This window comes from Mustelus asterias, chromosome 9, assembly GCF_964213995.1.
Source record: "Mustelus asterias chromosome 9, sMusAst1.hap1.1, whole genome shotgun sequence".
Classification (NCBI taxonomy): Eukaryota; Metazoa; Chordata; class Chondrichthyes; order Carcharhiniformes; family Triakidae; genus Mustelus; species Mustelus asterias.
The window spans coordinates 15,122,149-15,142,058 of record NC_135809.1 but is presented as its reverse complement, the minus strand read 5'-3'; the positions used below and the strand labels follow the sequence as shown (position 1 = coordinate 15,142,058).

The 19,910-nt window shown below is 39.7% G+C and overlaps 1 protein-coding gene across 3 annotated transcripts in view; it reads left to right on the top strand.

Moving 5' to 3' along the window:
- Window positions 1–19,910, top strand: part of arid2 (AT-rich interactive domain 2) — a 98,928-nt gene that overhangs the window by 32,702 nt on the left and 46,316 nt on the right. For all 3 annotated transcript variants that reach the window (XM_078219719.1, XM_078219720.1, XM_078219718.1), the window contains exons 4-6: window positions 2,508–2,641; window positions 14,790–15,008; window positions 19,658–19,725. In XM_078219719.1, the coding sequence (XP_078075845.1) occupies window positions 2,508–2,641; window positions 14,790–15,008; window positions 19,658–19,725 (421 nt within the window). The remainder of the gene's footprint in view (window positions 1–2,507; window positions 2,642–14,789; window positions 15,009–19,657; window positions 19,726–19,910) is intronic.

Sequence of the window (19,910 nt, the reverse complement as noted above, 5' to 3'; positions counted from 1 at the left end):
TCTTCACACATCATTGACTGCTGAAGAAAATGATTTTGTTTTTTAAACAAAGGAGCATTAAACTTGTTAAGTTCTAAAGTAATGGATATTTTGAGATTTAGAAGTGCAAGTACAGTTAAATTGTTTCCTCTCCATCCACATAAGTAGGCTATTGCTTAAAGCAGAGTAAAATAATTCACTGCCTCCTAATAATCAATTCACTCCAGTGTTTCTTGGCAAGTGTATTTTGAAACTTCGCATTTACATTACTTAACACATTATCTCACTTTTCCTGGTACACGTTAATGACCTCAACCTTGGTGTATAGGCATAATGTCAAAGTTTCCAAATGATACTAAACTTGAAAGTATTGTGAACTCTTGAGCAGGATAATGTAGAACTTCAAAAGGGCACAGGCAAGTTGGTGAAATGGGCAGGCAGGTGACTGATGAAGTTCAATGCAGAGAAATGTGAAGTGATTAATTTTAGTAGGAAGAACATGTAGAGATAATAAATGTACAATTTTAAAGGGGTGGGCAGGAACGGAGAACTTGGGTGTACATATGCATTGAAGGTGGCAGGACAGATAAAGAGCGTGATTAATAAAGCGTACAGCATCCTGGGCTTTACTAATAGAGGCAAAGACTACAAGAGCAAGGACATTATATTGAACAAAGAAAATTACAGCACAGGAACAGGCCCTTCGGCCCTCCAAGCCTGCACCGACCATGCTGACCGACTGAACTAAAACCCCCTACCCTTCCTGGGACCATATCCCTCTATTCCCATCCTATTCATGTATTTGTCAAGGCGCCCCTTAAAAATCACCATCGTATCTGCTTCCACTACCTCGCCCGGTAGCAAGTTCCAGGCACCCACCACCCTCTGTGTAAAAAAAAAACTTGCCTCGTCGTACCTTAAACCTATGCCCTCTAGTAATTGACTCATCCACCCTGGAAAAAAGCTTCTGACTATCCACTCTGTCCATGCCCCTCATAATCTTGTAGACTTCCATCAGGTCGCCCCTCAACCTCCATCGTTCCAGTGAGAACAAACCAAGTTTCTCCAACCTCTCCTCCTAGCTAATGCCCTCCATACCTGGTAAATTTTTTCTGTACCCTCTCCAAAGCCTCCACATCCTTCTGGTAGTGTGGCAACCAGAATTGAACACTATATTCCAAGTGCGGCCTAACTAAAGTTCTATAAATCTGCAACATGACTTGCCAATTTTTAAACTCAGTGCCCTGGCCGATTGAAGGCAAGCATGCCGTATGCCTTCTTGACTACCTTCTCCACCTGCGTTGCCACTTTCAGTGACCTGTGTATCTGTACACCCAGATCCCTCTGCCTATCGATACTCTTAAGGGTTTTGCCATTTACTGCATATTTCCTATCTGTATTAGACCTTCCAAAATGCATTACCTCACATTTGTCCGGATTAAGCTCCACCTGCCAGTCTATATCCGGCTGTATCCTCTGATGATCCTCATCGCTATCCGTAAATCCACCAACCTTTCTGAGACATTAGCTCAGTCTCAGCTGGAGTATTGCATCCAGTTTTGGGTGCGGCACTTCAGGGAGGATATAAAGACATGGCAGAAAGATTCATAAGGATGGTTAAGTGCACTGACTCGAGCAGGCGTTGTAGTATGGCGACTAGGGGGATTTCACAGTAACCTCATATTGCAGTGTTAATGTAAGCCTTACTTGTGACTAGTGACTAATAAATAAACTTTACTTTTTCCAGCAATGAGGAACTTCAGTTATGAAGGTAGATTGGAAAAGTTGGGACTATTCCTTGGAGAAAAGAAGGCCAAGAGGAGATTTGATGATGGGTCTTTCAAAATTATGAGATGTCTGGACAGAGTAAATGGGGAATAACTGTTGCAACTTGTGAAAGGATTGCAAGTGAGGGGACACAGATTTAAAATAATTGGCAAAAGAAACAAAAGTGATATGTTTGGATCTGGAATGCACTGCCTGAGAATGTGGGGGAGGCAGGTTTAATCGTAGCGTTCAAAAGGAACTTCGACTGTTATCTGCAGAGGAAGCCTGTGCAGGGCAATGGAGAGAAGGCGGTGGAATGGCGCTAAGTGAATTGTTCATTTACAGAGTTGGTGCAGACATGGTGGACCGACTGGTCTCCTGTACTACAATGTTTCTGTGATCACCAATAATTTTGAAATTTCTATAACACTATTATCTTCAGACACTGATGCTTTTAGAACAAGAGACTAATGATGCCAATTCTCCTGAGAATCATGCTATATTTAGCTTTGTTATATTTAGCAATTGTAAAATGTAAATCATTCAGTTGGCTCAATACCAAAGGAGAATAATGTTCAGTAAACGATGAAGTACTTGTTCACTTTATCCAAATTAACACAAAAGTGCAATATTGACAGCAAAAAAGAACATTGATTTTGTAATAGGAAAATGTATTGCTTAGTCTCATAGCTCAATATCCAGCCTTGCTAATAATCATGTTGTGTACTGCTTCTCATTGATAATAACTTGATTTATTCCAGTTACCTTGAAGCTTATGAAAAGGTACATCACTTTGGGGAAGATGATGACGAGCTTAGTTCAGGTAATCAACGGGGACCAGTTCCTGTTGGTGGGGTACCTTCATCGTACAGTTACCAGCAGCATATATTGTCAGGTAAATAATCATTATATTGTAGTATCGATCCAGTAGTTCTGCACCAAAATTTAAAGTTATAACTTTGCAGCTTTTATGAAAAGTTCTGTGGCACTCTAGAATTCCAATTGATACCACCAATCATTGGAAATTTTCAGAATTATTTCTGCAGCTGGTGAATAGGCTGGCGTTTTGAAACCTTGCTATCCTTTCAGTACTTCAAGGATTAAAATAAAGGCCAATAAAATGCGGCTGATGAAGGAATATTTCAGATCAAACTTTCTGAAATTAATTTTTACTTTTGTGGGGATCACATCAATTACAGAATGTCAAGAATATGTTTTCAAGCAGCAATGACAAAATGTTTTAATGAATCCAAGCTTTATCTTCTACATAAAAGATTAGGAATAAAGCTTTTTTATATATGACAAGTAATGTACTCATTTCTTTTGAAATCAACTATTCTCACTCTATATTGTAAAGTTTAGATGAGACAATGAAAATATGTAATCTTATAATTTGCCTGTTTGAGTAGTTGTTTTATCATTTGATTATCTTCAGAAAGAATTTTACCTCAATACATTATTGCAGCAGTTAACATGTGCAGGGGTACATCTTCCATGTTGTGGATTGGATGGCACTTCAGGGATTTTCCTCAGCTGATTTTGAGGAAACGATATGCCTGCCATGATGCACCAAATAACAGCCACAACTCCTTTTCAGAATTAGATATTCCAGTAATAGTATAACTATAATTAATTATCACGGCAAAGTACAGAAATTCACCACTAATGGTTTCATGGGAAATTTGTTGAGATTAGCAAAACACTGCATCAATCCAAATTTTCAGAAAAGCATTTGGAGTTAGAAGAGAAAGTAATGGCCAGTAGAGCTTCTGAATTTCATGACTAGTGAAGCAGCATGTGGTGTCTCTTGCTTTACAGTTTAAATGTTATGTAAGCAACATAGAGCCCAATGGAGTACCAAAATCTTATTTTCACTTTTAATATTTCTATTGCCATCCAACCATCTCTCTTCATGTGGATGGCCATGTACAGCCAAATAAAATATATGTATATTGGTTTACTTGCACTCCAATTGAGTTGGCAATTGTGCTTATCTGTGAGGAATTAGTATTCTGAATCAAGAACTGTGTTATCTCTTCACAGTTGCACTTTGACCTCAACCAAAATTCAGTGACAGCTGCTATTTGCAACTCATGCATTCATCAACATAGCTGCTCTTTTACTTTAAAAGCGCTCTTTTACTTATTTTGCAAATGCTTATTAATCCCCTGCATAAAAACACATTAGTGATTCCGTGAAAAGTAGTACAAATCATCACTTCATTTAGTTATTTTTAAACTTATTTGCATCAGAGGAGATTCCCGTAGTTTCTTCTTGTGTCATACTCATCTCTGGATTTGGACACTTTGCAAGAAGTTGTAAGATTCACCTTCATGAGGTGGGTCTTTGGAGACCTAATATTAAAATGTATGTTTTAAAATATTTACAAATACACTTAGTAGATTAGCTACATAAATATCACTTTTCCTGTAATTTCTCTCCAACTTGCCTGCCCTACCTATGCCATACATTTGCAGTGTTTTCAGCCCAGTCAGGTCTGGCATACCCTGAAAATTAATTTGGTGTAAGGTGGGCTAAATGGGCATGCTAATAAACAGTACACCATTATATTGAACTGATAAATATAAAGCAGAGCTTTAAGCAACACCCCATACTGTATCACAATGCCAGTGGTACATTCTCCAGTAGAATTGTAACTGAATGTGTACAGGATCATTTAATTTAGGAATCTCCAAGCCAATTCCATTTATTTAACCATCGTACAATTTGGAGGATGCTTGAATGAAAACAAGTGAGTTCTTCCAGGGCTGAAATTGTTGCAGTGCTAGTTACAGTGCAAGCTATTGCTTAAAACTTTGATTTGTATTCATCTCTTTGGTTCCCTTCGATTTCTCATCTGCATGATGTCCCTAGGTGGCATCACCCGAAAACAGTGTTAATGTTAGTTAGTGCTGACGACACCCAGTTTTACCAACCTTTCTCAAGGTTCCCTACCATTGCTGAATTATCAGAATGCTTGTCCGACATCCAGTACTAAAAATTTGTAAGACTCAAACCATAGTTAGCACTTCCATCTCTCTCTTTGGCAACTATTGGGACTTTGGTGTTGTATTTGGCCAGACTGTTTGGAACCTTGGTGCTGTATTCGATCCAGTTATCAGTTTTGGACCACTTTTCTGCACAATCATTACTTCCAACTCTGTAACATTGCCTGACTTCAGCTCTATCTGCTGGTAAAACCCTCATCCATGCTTTTGTTGCTTCTGGACTTGACTGTCTGAATGGCCTATTGGTCAGCCTCCCTCGTTCTACGCTTCATAAACTTGAGGTAATCTAAAACATTATGTGTGTAGTAGCTTGCACCAATCCTTGTTCCTCTGTCATTTCGCAGCCGCCCCCCCCCCCCGAATGCTCGCTTACCTATATCAACTCCAAATCGAGCAATGTCTTGATTTTAAAATACTCATTCTTTTTCAAATCCCTGCATTACACCTTAAAGACACTATATAGATGCAAGTTGTAGTCTTTTTTACATAAGAGCTGATTATTATTAATCAGACCAACTCAGATCTTGGCAATCTGAACTTTTTTTTTGTAAAATCAATTTGCAACTGAATTCTGGTCTTGGAACATGTGATTCAGTATACATCTTGTGCAAGATTTTAATAGATCTTGTAGTTGGGAATTTTATCTCCACCACTGAAGGTGGGTAGAGGTAATGTTTTCACTCTTAGTCTGTCGGTGAACAAAATATACAAAAAGCTAGGGTGGATTTCAACGAAACTTGGTACACAGATAGGAATAGCCCAATGAAGAAGTGATTTGTGTTTGGCAAAGATGTATATCTGGAATTTTAACATTGGGAGATAGGGTGAATTGACCTTTTTAAAGAATGATGTGGGTTGTTTTATTTAGAATGTTGATTTTTTTTTTAAGAATGTTGTGAATTGACCTGTTATAGTGGAATTTGTCGTAGCTGTTAAAATGTGAACAGAGTTTGCAGAGCAGGTCGTTGGATGTGGATTGCCCTGCAGGTGCTTCAATGTGATGGAAGCTTTTAATTTAAAAAAATTCATTTTTCAGCTTTGTTGTTTCAGAATATCAACAATGCAAGGAAAAGCCTTGAGGAAGAAGTGTGTAATTATAACAGTGTTGTGGAGATATGAGCTCCTTTTCACTAGTTATTTTTGATTCTATTGAAGATTTAGGCGATACCTGGACAATATCAAGTCTTTGAATCACTTCAGATATACCAATTACAGTTCACAAAAACATTACAATCTAGGCAGATTAAATTTTGCACATTGAACAGACCTTCCAAGTAAGAGATTTAGTGCATTAACAGGATCTTTGCCAGGTCAAATCCACATGACCAAAATTGGAGGAAGTTTAAGGACTTCTGAATGGAGGGCTGTGACAAGTGGCGTTCCTCAGGGATCAGTGCTGGGACCTTTGCTGTTTGTACTATATATAAATGGTTTGGAGGAAAATGTAACTGGTTTGATTAGTAAGTTTGCGGACGACACAAAGGTTGGTGGATTTGCAGATAGCGATGAGGACCATCAGAGGATACAGCAGGATATAGATCAGTTGGAGACTTGAGTGGAGAGATGGCAGATGGAGTTTAATCTGGACAAATGTGAGGTAATGCATTTTGGAAGATCTAATACAAATAGGAAATATACAGTAAATGGCAGAACCCTTAAGAGTATTGATAGGCAGAGGGATCTAGGTGTACAGGTACACGGGTTACTGAAAGTGGCAACGCAGGTGGAGAAGGTAGTCAAGAAAGCATTCATTGGCCGGGGCATTGAGTTTAAAAATTGACAAGTCATGTTGCAGCTTTATAGAACTTTAGTTAGGCCGCACTTGGAATATAGTGTTCAATTCTGGTCACCACACTACCAGAAGGATGTGGAGACTTTGGAGAGGGTACAGAAAAGATTTACCAGGATGTTGTCTGGTATGGAGGGCATCAGCTATGAGGAGAGTTTGGAGAAACTTGGCTTGTTTTCACTGGGGCGACGGAGGTTGAGGGGCGACCTGATAGAAGTCTACAAGATTGAGGGGCATGGACAGAGTGGATAGTCAGAAGCTTTTTCCCAGGGTGGAAGTCAATTACTAGGGGGCATAGATTTAAGGTGCGAGGGGCAAGGTTTAAAGGAGACGTACGAGGCAAGTTTTTTTTTATACAGAGGTTGGTGGGTGCCTGGAACTCACTGCCGGGGGAGGTAGTGGAATCAGGTACAATAGTGACTTTTAAGGGGCGTCTTGGCAAATACATGAATAGGATGGGAATAGAAAGATATGGTCCCGAGAAGGGTAGGGGGTTTTAGTTCAGACAGGCAGCGTGGTCTATCCAAATCTTCATTTTGTTTGTAAAAAAAATAGGAGCTTTCTTATTAAAACAGTCAAATTATTTGCTGAGCAAAGAATAAATACGAGTATTAGAATGCAACAGGGTGAGTGTGCGTGTTTCTGGCATGTTCCCAGTCTCAGGATGTTCAAAGAACAAAGAACAATACAGCACAGGAACAGGCCCTTCGGCCCTCCAAGCCCGCGCCGCTCCCTGGTCCAAACTAGACCATTCTTTTGTATCCCTCCATTCCCACTCCGTTCATATGGCTGTCCAGATGAGTCTTAAACGTTCCCAGTGTGTCCGCCTCCACCACCTTGCCTGGCAGCGCATTCCAGGCCCCCACCACCCTCTGTGTAAAATATGTCCGTCTGATATCTGTGTTAAACCTCCCCCCCTTCACCTTGAACCTATGACCCCTCGTGAACGTCACCACCGACCTGGGGAAAAGCTTCCCACCGTTCACCCTATCTATGCCTTTCATAATTTTATACACCTCTATTAAGTCTCCCCTCATCCTCCGTCTTTCCAGGGAGAACAACTCCAGTTTACCCAATCTCTCCTCATAACTAAGCCCCTCCATACCAGGTAACATCCTGGTAAACCTCCTCTGTACTCTCTCCAAAGCCTCCACGTCCTTCTGGTAGTGCGGCGACCAGAACTGGACGCAGTATTCCAGATGCGGCCGAACCAACGTTCACTCAGTCATCCTCGCCCTCTGTGTGAGTGGATGATAGTGTGTGTTTAAAGTTTTATTTAACAGTCACAAGTACGTTTACAGCAGGCTTGGAGGGCCTGTACCTCTGCTGTAATTTTCTTTGTTCTTTGAAACTGAAATGAACTGCAGTATCCCTAAAGGATTCTGATAAGTGTTATGGTGGAAAATGTAAATCAAACCAAGTGCCAATGATCTCATTTTTTTGTTTTTGTTCTATAATCTCTGCTTTGAAAGTGACATGATGTCACTTAAAGAAAGAATTGATTTCAAATGCATTCAGCTATCGGGGCTGGTGAGAGAGGGTGGGGGGGGGGGGGGGGAGCGGTGAGAGTGAAAGGGGGGTGCGGCGGTGAGAGAGAGAGATGGGGCTGTATGGCCATGAGAGAGAGATAGAGATGTGGGGGTGTGGCGATGAGTGAGCAGGAGGGGAGTAGTGCAGGTGAGAGTGAGATGGGGGGAGGGAGGGAGAGAGTGATGTGGAGGAGAGTGAGGGATGGGAGAGTGCAAGAGGAGTAAGTGTGCGTGTACCCTCAAGTCTGGCTCTTCACCAGTTTGTTCTCATTCACCCTCACCCACACACACGCATTGTGGGACAGTGGTTAGCACTGCTGCCTCACAGCGCCAGGGGTCCAGGGTCGATTCCCAGCTTGGATGACTGCGGAGTCTGCATGTTCTCCCCATGTCTGCGTGGGTTTCCTCCGGGTGCTCCGGTTTCCTCCCACTGTCCAAAAGACGTGCAGGTTAGGTGCATTGGCCATGCTAAATTCTCCCTCAGTGTACCTGAACAGGCGCTGGAGTGTGGCGACTAGGGGATTTTCACCGTAACTTCATTGCAGTGTTAATGTAAGCGTGCTTGTGACTATTAAATAAAACTTTAAACACACACTATCATCCACTCGCACAGAGGGCGAGGATGCCTGAGTGAACATCCTGAGACTGGGAATATGCCAGAAACACGCACACTCACCCTGTTGCATTCTAATACTCGTATTTATTCTTTGCTCAGCAAGTGTTGTTTCTTTTCAAAGCTGTTATAGAGGTTTACACATGAAAACGGGCCCTTTGGCCCAATTTGTCCATGCCGCCCTTTTTTTTTTATAAACCCCTAAACTAGTCCCAATTGCCTGCATTTGGCCCATATCCCTCTATACTCATCTTACCCATGTAACTGTCTAAACATATTTTATATTTTGAAATTAATGTTTTAACACTGTGCCAAACTTTATCTTTCCAAACTTTGCTTATTTACTATTTGAGTGAGAAAAATTTGAAATGTTACCCCCACCCCAATGAAGGATTGGACAAAAGGATGTATTCACTTGTGTGATGCTCAAAGTCCAATGATAATAAACACAAATTACTGTGGATGCTGGTGTCTAAAACAAAAAAGATGATGCTAGAAAATCTCAGCAAGCCTGACCACATCCGTGGAGAGAGAACAGAGCTAAAGTTTCTACACTGCATATTCTGTGTAAAATGTTGAGCAGTCAACTGTGAATGCAAACCTTTCTCAGCTGCTACTGACTCCGATGATGGGAGTTTCACTTCACTTGCAGTGAGAAGTTGCAAGGGAAATCATAGACACGTAAGGGCGTGTTGCTTTTTTTTCCCCAAATCAGTTCAATAATCTATATATCATGTAATTAAATTCTGCAGATGTAAGATCACCTGGAATGCTCTTAATAATTGACCAAATCAATAAGATTATGAAGTTGTGCAAACATTTCATTGTTGAAATAACATAGCGGTAGATGACAAGCATTGATACAAATTCAGCTATAATTCAATCTTGAATTTCTCACTTCCTTTAAATATTGAACTGGGATATTATAACTGGAGGATTTTCCTTTATTCTAACCATGTAATATGAAAGCTGCTCAAATGTAAATTTAAATAAGTGATGAAGTAATTTTCTATTTCATTGCTCCTTCAGTTCTTTTAGTTGTAAATATTTCTTGACCATTTTTCATTCCACTGTTTATTCATGAACATGGGAGGCTTTCTTTTGGATAAACTGCACAAATATGTAAAAAGCTCCATATCTGTGTGGTGTAGCCTGTTTTTTGGAGTCACAAGAAAAAGATTGGAAGCCCAATCCTCTAACATTTTGGCACCTTCAGCATCTTATCCCTACTTCTGGAGTTGATTTCTGATTTTTGCATTCTACTTTAGAATTGTTTGTAGAACATGTTATGGATGTTTTGTTGTAGTCTGCTTCCCTAAGGTTTGGAAAAAAACATCTATTCTGTCCTGAATTACTTAATCAGAACTGGTTTGTAGTACTATGTGGTGCACAGTGATGGCTGGTTGGAATGGACTTGTCCAAAACACTAAGTGTGATGGCAGATGACTCTAGCTGCACCTGTCTTGCCGACGAGATTAGCGGGATACCGTGCCAGAGTCTGTGCTCGGAAGCTCATTAATTATGCACAAGTGAGTTCCCCTGCGACTCTCCTGGCGGGCCAGTAGCTGATTCATCTGCCCTCAGCTGACTGGTTCGAAGGTCGCAGTGCCATACTTAAATACCAATCCAGTACACTCCTAGCACTCTCTCCAGCCCACCTGTCTTCATCAGACCTGTAGGAGTGCGTTTGCTTCAATGCAAGAAGTATAACAGGTAAGACAGATGAACTGAGAGCCTGGATTACTCCATGGAATTATGATATTGCAATTACGGACATGGTTAAAGGAGAGAAGAAGTCTGTTCTTCGATTCAGCCAGATTCTCCCCAAACCCATTATGTGTGAAGTGCCCATGGCTCGTTTGGACCATGGCTCATTTGGACCTCAAATAATTTTATTGGGAGTCTTCCTCCATCCCCTTCAGTAAACAATGTGGGTATCCCTTTGAGCCCCTTGTTTCGGGCTTTGTTATATAAACTTGTTGGGGTCCAGTTTCCCTTCCCTCGGTCTTCCCTCTACTTTCCATTGTTCATCTTCATCCACATCCTTACTCCTCTGCGTGCCATCATGAGCCCTCATCCTTCCTCCCTCCCTCCTTGCACAGACGCCTTTCAAGATTGCCTCCCCCTTGACCTTATTAGGCCTCATCCCCTCGCACTCCACCCATCCCGGTCAAAATTCAGACCTTTGTTGCGGTGTCAGCATGAGTCCCGCAGCACCTTCCTACCCAGATAAACACTGCTGTGTGGCACCAGGGATACCACATTGTTTACTGAAGGAGAGTCATATGGAATCCCCTGTCCTCTACAACCCCAGGCACAGTACTGATCTGACTCTGACACAGGAGGTCCATGGGTCCAGCATCAAGGTGCTGTCCATGAACACAGTTAGGCTGGAGATGGGGGTAGGAGCTGGTCTGCCCCAGCAAAGTGGTGAACAGCACATCAGGAAGAGCGCAGCACTATGGCAGCAAGTTGTTGTACTCACCCCAACCTGAGGACTGCCTTGTGCATACCACTTATTAGCAAACAGATATGATATAACATTGAAAGGCCTGATGGGATGTCCCCGGGCAGCTGTTTTAATGAGCACTCGTAAGATGCAAATAAAGCATTTGCAGCATCTGTCAGTGTGAAGAGAGACCTGCCATTTAGAGAATTGCAGCAGGATTTTACAACGACGAGTTTTCGACTTTTGACTCTTGCTAGATTCATCACGCCTACTATCCACAAATCTGCTACATGCTGTTGGGGAGAATTCTGCCCTAAATTTGTCCTCTGTCAGAATAAATTAGGCAAGCTGCACATAACCATGAAGGTAATTCGCACAATGCACCTGTTGGCGTATTGTCTGTTTTTCTCCATACTAATGACAGAAAACTGTACAAATAAGATCCCAGAAATAATTGTGAATCAAGAAATTGCAACTCAAAATTTTATCCACCAATGAAAGGGTACTGAGGACATTATTACAATTGAAATCTGACAAGGTCCCCAGATCCACTTCATCCTAGAGTCTTTAAAAAGAATGGCTGCTGAGATAGTAGATGCATTGGTGGTAATTTCCCAAAATGTCCTAGATTCTGGAAAGGCCTCATCAGATTGGAAAATATCAAATGTAACTTCTCTAGTCAAGAAAGGAGGGAGACAAAAAATAGGAAAATACAGCCCAATTAACATAACATCTGCCAAAGGGAAAATGCTGGAATCTATTATCAAGGAAGTTTTATAGCAGGGTACTTTTAAAATCTTGGGTAATCAGGCCGAGTCACAATGGTTTTTTGAAAGGGAAACTGTGTTTGATTCATTTATTAGTGTTCTTTGAGGAAGTAACAAGATTCCTAGATAAAAGGGGACCTGTGGATGCGGTATACTTAGATTTCCAAAAGGCATTTGACAAGGTGTCAAATCAGAGGTTATGACACAAAATAAGAATTCCTGATGTAGGAGGTAACAAATTAGTATGGATAGAGGATTTGTTAGCTAACAGGAAACAGTAGGCATTGAGGTCATTTTCGGTTTGGCAAGAGGTAACGAGTGGAGTGTCATAAGGATCATTGCTGGGCCCTCAGCCATTTACAATCCATATTAATGACTTGGATGACAGAACCAAATGTGTGATTGCTAAATTTGCTGATGACAGAAAGATAGGAGGATGAGTAAGATGTGAAGAGGCCAAAAGGATTCTGCAAAAAGATACAGATAGGTTAAGTGAGTGGGGAAAAATTGGCAGATGGAGTATAATGTGGGAAAATATGAACTTGTCCACTTTAGCAGGAAGAACAGAAAAACAACATGTTATTTAAATAGTGTTGCAGAATTATTGAGCTACAGAGGGATCTGGGTGTCCCTATACATGAATCTCAAAAATTTGAAGTGTAGGTCCAGCAAGTGATCAGGAAGGCAAATGGAATGTTGTTGTTCATTGCAAGAGGAAGAAGTTCTGAAGAACGATGGCACAGTGGTTAGTAGTGCTGCCTCACAGCGCTAGGGACCCAGGTTCAATTCCAGCCTCTGCTCACTGTCCATGTGGAGTTTGCACTTTTTCCCTGTGGACTGTGGGAGGAAACTGGAGCAACCGGAGGAAACCCAAGCAGACAAAGACGTGCGGGTTAGGTTGATGGCCATGCTAAATTGACCCTAGTGTCAGGGGGATTAGCAGGGTAAATGAGGGTTACGGGAATAGGACCTGGGTGGGATTGTAGTTGGTACAGACTCGATGGGCCAAATGGCCGCCTCCTGTACTGTAGGGATTCTATGAATTGATATTGATTTCTCTCTACAGGCTTGAGGAGCTGAATGACCTACTCATTTGTAAGTTCATTTGCACTAAGCCCTGGAGGCAAGTAGAGAATGGGAGGAGACAATTTGGAGAGATGGCGAGAGTGGGCTAGCACACATCACAAGCTCTGACTGGGGCAGATTAATTTATCAATCTGGTATGAAGATGTACACAGTTGTGAATAAAGGCCTCAACCTGTTGATCAGAAGAAAGGCATAGATCTCTGCCTTGAGAAATTGATATTGTTGCCTTTGTTTTACACTGGAAAATTGGCACAGCAATATTAGATTTGGATCTAATTAACTCTGCTTTTAGTTAGTGAGAATAAATTAATTTAGTCTATTGTTGACAATGTTCCTCCAGAAAAGGTTTCTCTCGAAATAGTGTGGCATGACTTTTTTTGCTTTTTTTTGTCATAAAATAATTCTTAGAATAGTTAATTCAAAAAGGATGGAACTGTTGATATTTTCTTAAATTACCATCTACCATTACCAGCTTTCTTCATGTTTCAATAACACTAGTGCTACTCTTGTTCACACCCTGTCGGGGATTTTACTTATTTTTGTGATGTGGCTAACACTGGCCAAACCATGTTTATTACACATCCCTAGTTGTCCTGATGACCGTTTGTCGGGCTATTTCATGTAGAATTAAGAATCAGCCACATCATATGGACAAGGCTCTTGAATGGGCATTGCTGAATAGGTGTGGCTAAACTCATGCCTATCTCAGTTATTCAGATAGCAAATTGATGTATGCTGTTGATAGCATACAATTTCCATCACTATGATGTGGTAATTTTATGTTTTTTCCTCCCTGGTGCTAGTCACAGATAACCAGATTCACTGACTTCTGCTCTGCACGTTGTCATGGTAGAATTTGAGTACATGTGGTATTCTGTCTCAAATGCAAAGCATGGAGCATCATGTGGGATTATAGTATGGGTTGTCAATTCGAATACAAAAAAAACACAACCATGCACTAAACACGCAAACCAATTCTGTAATCTGATCAGTCACATATTTGCCCATGGGTGTTGTATTACAAATTTGCTGGTCTGACCTCTTCTTCCTCAGTGTTACGGATGGGTTCTGACATGGAGTTGGTCATCCTTAACTCCAAGATGGCGCCGGAGCGTGGCGACTTCTTGCAAGCTGTGCCCAGCATACCCTCTAATTCTATCTTTTACTCTCGCTCTATGCTTCTAAAACTTTATTCTAACTCTTTTATTACTGCAACACTACCTTCGGCACTCTCTCCTTCTCCATGTACGGTATGCTTCGTATAGCATGCAAGAAACAATACTTTTCATTGTATACTAATTCATGTGACAAATCAAATTAATCATCTGCTAGACCTCATATTTTCTATATTATCTGCCACATGGAGCAGGGTATGGAGAGTACAGGCCCAAATGAAACCTGTTGCAATTTAAGTTGCCAATTGGGTTCATACCCTGTGAAATGCTGTGTCGTTGATAAAATTGCAACCTTTTATTTTCAATGGGCAAATATGTGACTGATCAGATTACAGAATTGGTTTGCTTGTTTAGTGCATGGTTGTGTTTTTTTTGTATTCGAATTGACAACCCATACTATAATCCCACATGATGCTCCATGCTTTGCATTTGAGACAGAATACGAAAATGTATTTTCATTAAACATAACATCCTGTGACAGAAATATCTTGGTATTTAAAAATTGGTGAAAATGATTGGCCGATGCATCATCATTGCAACAAACAGAGTACTTTACATTACGTTAATAGAGCACTGATAAATCAGCATAATTTTTACTTGTGCTCAATAATTTGCTTTTTCTTTTAGATTATATTCGACAAAGCTATGGACTTAATACAGAGTTTGTAACGCTTAGTGACTACAATAAATTGGTGCTTTCCCTTCTGTCTGGACTCCCTAATGAAGTGGATTTTGCAATTAACGTTTGCACTCTTCTCTCAAATGGGAATAAGCACATCATGCAACTTGAAAAAGACCCCAGAATCACCACCATTTTGCTTGCACATGCTGGAGTTTTTGATGACAGTAAGTTATACCACAGAATGCTAATGTGTGCTGACAGTATTTGTTGTGTTAACGTTTTCATTGCAAATACAAAATTTAACAATCAAGAGCCCAAGATATGCAAGTTCATAATTTGTTCATCTCAGCTAAATAGGATATAATCCAAGTTTGTCAAGTCTACTGGAATGCTCCACTTATTAAAGTTTGATGTGAAGTGTGCCGTATTATTTAAGTGGTGTTCCTGCACAAAGCTTGTTAGTATTTAAAGAACTAGTTTATCATTTTTTTGCTCATGTCATTGGCAACATCTTGTTATGAAATCAGGAATTTCATTTATAGTCTTTTAATGATGGTTTGTACTTTTATCATGTTTTTTTTACAAAAGTTTGTGACAATTTAGACTTGGGGCCCATCACCTTGGGGCAATTAGAGATGGGCAATAAATGCTGGCAATGGTGGTGTTGCCCAAGTTATGAGTATGAATAAGTATTATTATTCACCACATCTGCTGTGGATTTTTCAATGCCATTCAACATTACAGAAGTGCAATGCATCACCGTATATAGGTCAGAGTACTGAAACCTTCAAAAGCAATGCAGAGAGCTGGGGGTAACGGAAAGAAGAATCTATATGTCAAGGACATTCTTGAGATCAAGATTGGTTGGAGTCATTGCCATCAAATTAAAACATTAAATGACCACAGCAAGCAAGCAATCAATACCCCAGGGACTTGAGTATAAACAACAGTTAAATATTAGTTTATAGACATGCCTGGGTTGAGGTTATCAGAGTCAAATGATTGGTAATTTTCTTATAGCGAAGACCTTATGAAAATTCCATGAAAAGCTGCCAAGTTTTGATAACATTTATTGCCGTGGAATCAAAGGCAACCTACATAGCCAGACAGACAGTTTAGGCGTACATGTTTCCTTTTCAAACAGGAGGAATTTTATGCTCCTGCAACTATCACCCGTTGGCTCGTTTGGTTAGGGTAGTGAGTAGCTGAGTCATACTGAAAAATATATACTGAGACAAACACCTGACATTTATTTTTCAACCATCGTTCAATACTTCTGCATTTATCAGTATAAAATTTTATTGGCAGAAAGACTGTCTAGTTACAGAACTGATCAAAAATATATCTGCATCATTTTAGCTGCATCCTTTATTTCTGCTTCTCTCTTTGTTTCAGTGTCATTAACAAATTTGGTTGTGAGATGTAAAGACCCACGATGTAAAGACTAGACTAATAGGGCAATTAAATATAACTGTATTGGTACTGGCAAGCTTGGACATAGGGCATCGGACTTGGGAGTGGGAGTAGAACATTTGGCCTTTTTGAGCCTTGTTACAATCCCAGTTGATGTTATAATTGAACTCTGATGATCTCAGAATGGAACCCTGGCTCATAAGATTGCAGCTTTTACTTATTTTAGAAAACATGGGGGAAATAGAGTTACAGAATGCCAATTAGCTTTTAACAACAACAAAAGCATTTATTAAACATGAAAAGTGTGACTGTTATGCAGCACTCCTTCACTTCCCCCTATATTCGTACATGCACACAAATTTTAAACAGCTTACAAAATATATCTTATGCTACAGTGTTCTGAATAAACACATAGATCCTGTCACCCAATAGGCTGGTCAGACAACAGTCCACTCTGAAATAAAGTGGCAGATGCTACTCAATTGATCTTCTGTGAATTTCTCCTCACATGCCCCCAGATGATGGTCACATGATGTTTCCAAATTCCATTCTCAAAAAGACACACTTTAAAATATATTTCCACCAATGCTTTCCATCAGCTGTTTTCATCAAGGATCCACCTCCAGGTTTTCCAACTCTAGTTTCAATCAAGGTTTTCTCTCTGCCATTTTAACAAGGATCCACCTCCAGATTTTTAAACTCTCCTTTCAGTATTCCTTTGTCTTGAATGCTTTTACACAAACTCTAAGATCCAACCACGAATTGCTCCAAAATTACTTCGACTAGTCCTTCACAGGCTGTAGTAAAATATGACAAACCTCCGAATCACTTCAGATATCTTTCTGGCTTCTCAATAGCCAATCCCTTCTCAGCTCTGTGGCTTCAATGAACAGTATCCTGTTCAAAATTCCTCTGCTCCTTTAACTTCAGACTTCCTGGAAACTTCTATTTCGACAGTTTTCTTAACTAGGTGTTCTTTTGATTTCTGGCACTTGCTCCTTGCCCCTTACTCCATTGTATAGCTTTTCTTTTAGAAAAGCCGTGAAAGGTGTTCCCCCTCCCACTGCTAAGCCCCTTTCTACTCTGGCTTCCAGTTGAAAACTAAATTCAAAAAAATATATTTTCCCTAAAAGTAGCCCCTGGTTGCTAAGCAGCAGCTCATTCTTTCTCCAGTTTCTTATTTACTTTACACATGGTAAACCCGCTCTCAGCACTGTAAACATAGTTTTAACTGAAATCAAAAACGTCCATACACCTTAATCTTGAGTTGTACCCTTTCCTACACAAAACACTAAATTAAACCCATTTAAATCTCACATAACTAATATTTAACAATACAAATATAGATCACTTGAATCTACCTCTGTTTCCTGACAGCCTGCTCCACCATTCAGTAACTCCACTTTCCTGCCTACTCACCAACACCCTTGTCTATCAAAAATCTTATCTAGCTCAGCCTTGAATAAATTCAATGACCTAGACTTCATTGATTTCTAGGGAAGAGAATTCTACATGCTAAGGATCCTCTGAGAGAATAAAAAGTCTCCTCATTTTCATTTTAAATTGGAGACCTCTTATTCTTAAACACTGTCCCCCACAAGAAAAAATATCCTCCTGGTATCCACTCTCATTCCTTCAGGATCTTGTGTGTTTCAGTAAAATCACTCCTCATTCTTTGGAACTCCAAAGGATTTGGACCCAACTTCGTTCAATCTTTTGGTTTAAAGTTTATTTATTAGTGTCACAAATAGGCTTATATTAACACTGCGATGCAGTTACTGTGAAAATCCCCTAGTCGTCACACTCCGGCGCCTGTTCGGGTCCACTGAGGGAGAATTTAGCATGGCCAGTGCATCTAACCAGCCTACATTGTGGACTGTGGGAGGAAGCCGGAGCACCCAGAGGAAACCCATGCAAACATGGGGAGAACGTGCAGACTCAGCACAGACAGTGACCCAAGCTTTGGAAGCAAACACACCCTTTGTAATCGAATTATGAAAACGTTTTGGAAGTGCTTTCATCCTTATTTTGTGTACTGATCTACTTTTTGTCTGTGTAAAGTAAATTAACAGCAAAAAAGTGGTTTAAAATATAAATTATGTCTGCTGATTTTCCCTTTTTTTGTTAGTTGTGATTTCTGTTTTACAGATACTGAAATGAACACTGACGTTACAGTAATAAACCTATTCAGTTAGTTACTTTAGACTTGACCTACCCGTTATTAATACATATTGAGTGTTCAGACACTTTGTCTTTGATTATAAATTTCAATAACTTCCCCACAACAGATGGTAGACTGCAAGAGTTATTCTTTCTGGTTTTCTCTCCCATCATTCTTAAATAATAGAGCTGCATTTGAAATTTTCCAATCTAAAAGGACAATTCCTGAATTGAGAGAATATTGGAAGATTATGGCTAATAAAGGAAATCGGCACTCTGAAGCCTGCTAAATCTTTTTAACAGCTTTTCTTTGAGGTCCACAATAAGTACTGTTCCTTGTCACTCACCACCAAACTGTGCTCTTGTTGGATTTTCCTTTCTGCTGTCATTTCACTTCTCACTTCCTGTTTCACTTAATTTTTGCAATTGTTCTTTCCCATCTTCTAATTTACTCCAGATTTAATCAGGAATGCAGTATTTTTCTTGTGTTATTATTTTAATTAACTCAAGAAAATGAGAATCAGAATTTACTCTAGATTTTAATTAGAAAGGCAGTATTTTTCTTTTAACTAACATTCAGTACATGAGGAAAGTTAGAAGTCGTTTTAGTTCTGTTTTGGGGTTTGAATTTGGTCCTGTTGCTTATTTTAAAAAATACTTCTAGATTCTTTCATGTACAAATAATCTGTATATGGTAGTGGCATAGCACATACGGATTGGTTTAAATAGTTTAGGTATGCTTCAAAAATATGCATGATTTAGGTCCATTTAAAACATAGGACTACAAATCTTTTCAGCCCTTTGAGGCTGCTCCACCATTTGATGAGATTATGGCTGATCTGGTTGTGGTCGCAACTTTCCTGTCTGCTCTCCATAGCCTTGACTCCCTTGTCAAAAGATCAAAGATCCTAGATCAAAAATCTATCTAACTTAGCCTTGAATTTGGATTTTTTTGTTAACTGTTGTAAGAACTTGTTTGAAAATAAAGAAGGTACTTGTCCATTCACTTGCAATCATTGACCATCCATTTTTTTTAAACTGTCGGTGGTTACAGCACCTTCGCTGTAAAGTAAATGTTATGGCCACTTTTGAAAAAGATACACTGCTAATTGAAGCGTATGCATGCAGTATTTTTCTTTGTTAACTGAAACACTACAGAGTTTATTGAAAAAAGTTAGCTGTTTTAGTTTTAACATGTTAACAGTAAATGCAAAAATAAATAATGAGAGGGCTAGTTTTAAGCATTATGATTATACTAGCTTAATTTTATGCTTATTTGTCCTGATATGATTGTTTACAGATTTAGGCACCTTGTCCTCTGTATTTGGAGCAGAATGGAAAGAAAAAACAGGCAGAGATTTTGTTAAGGTAAAAAATGATGGTTAATAGATTAAACAATAAATGGTATCTGAATAATTAGTGTAAAGTTTATAAAGACAATTAAAATTTGTCAAATTAATTACGGTGAGTTGATTATTGATATGCACCTATCAGCTGCATTATAGCGGCTATTTTTGAAATTAATATCTATAAGTGGTGGCAATTGCACTACT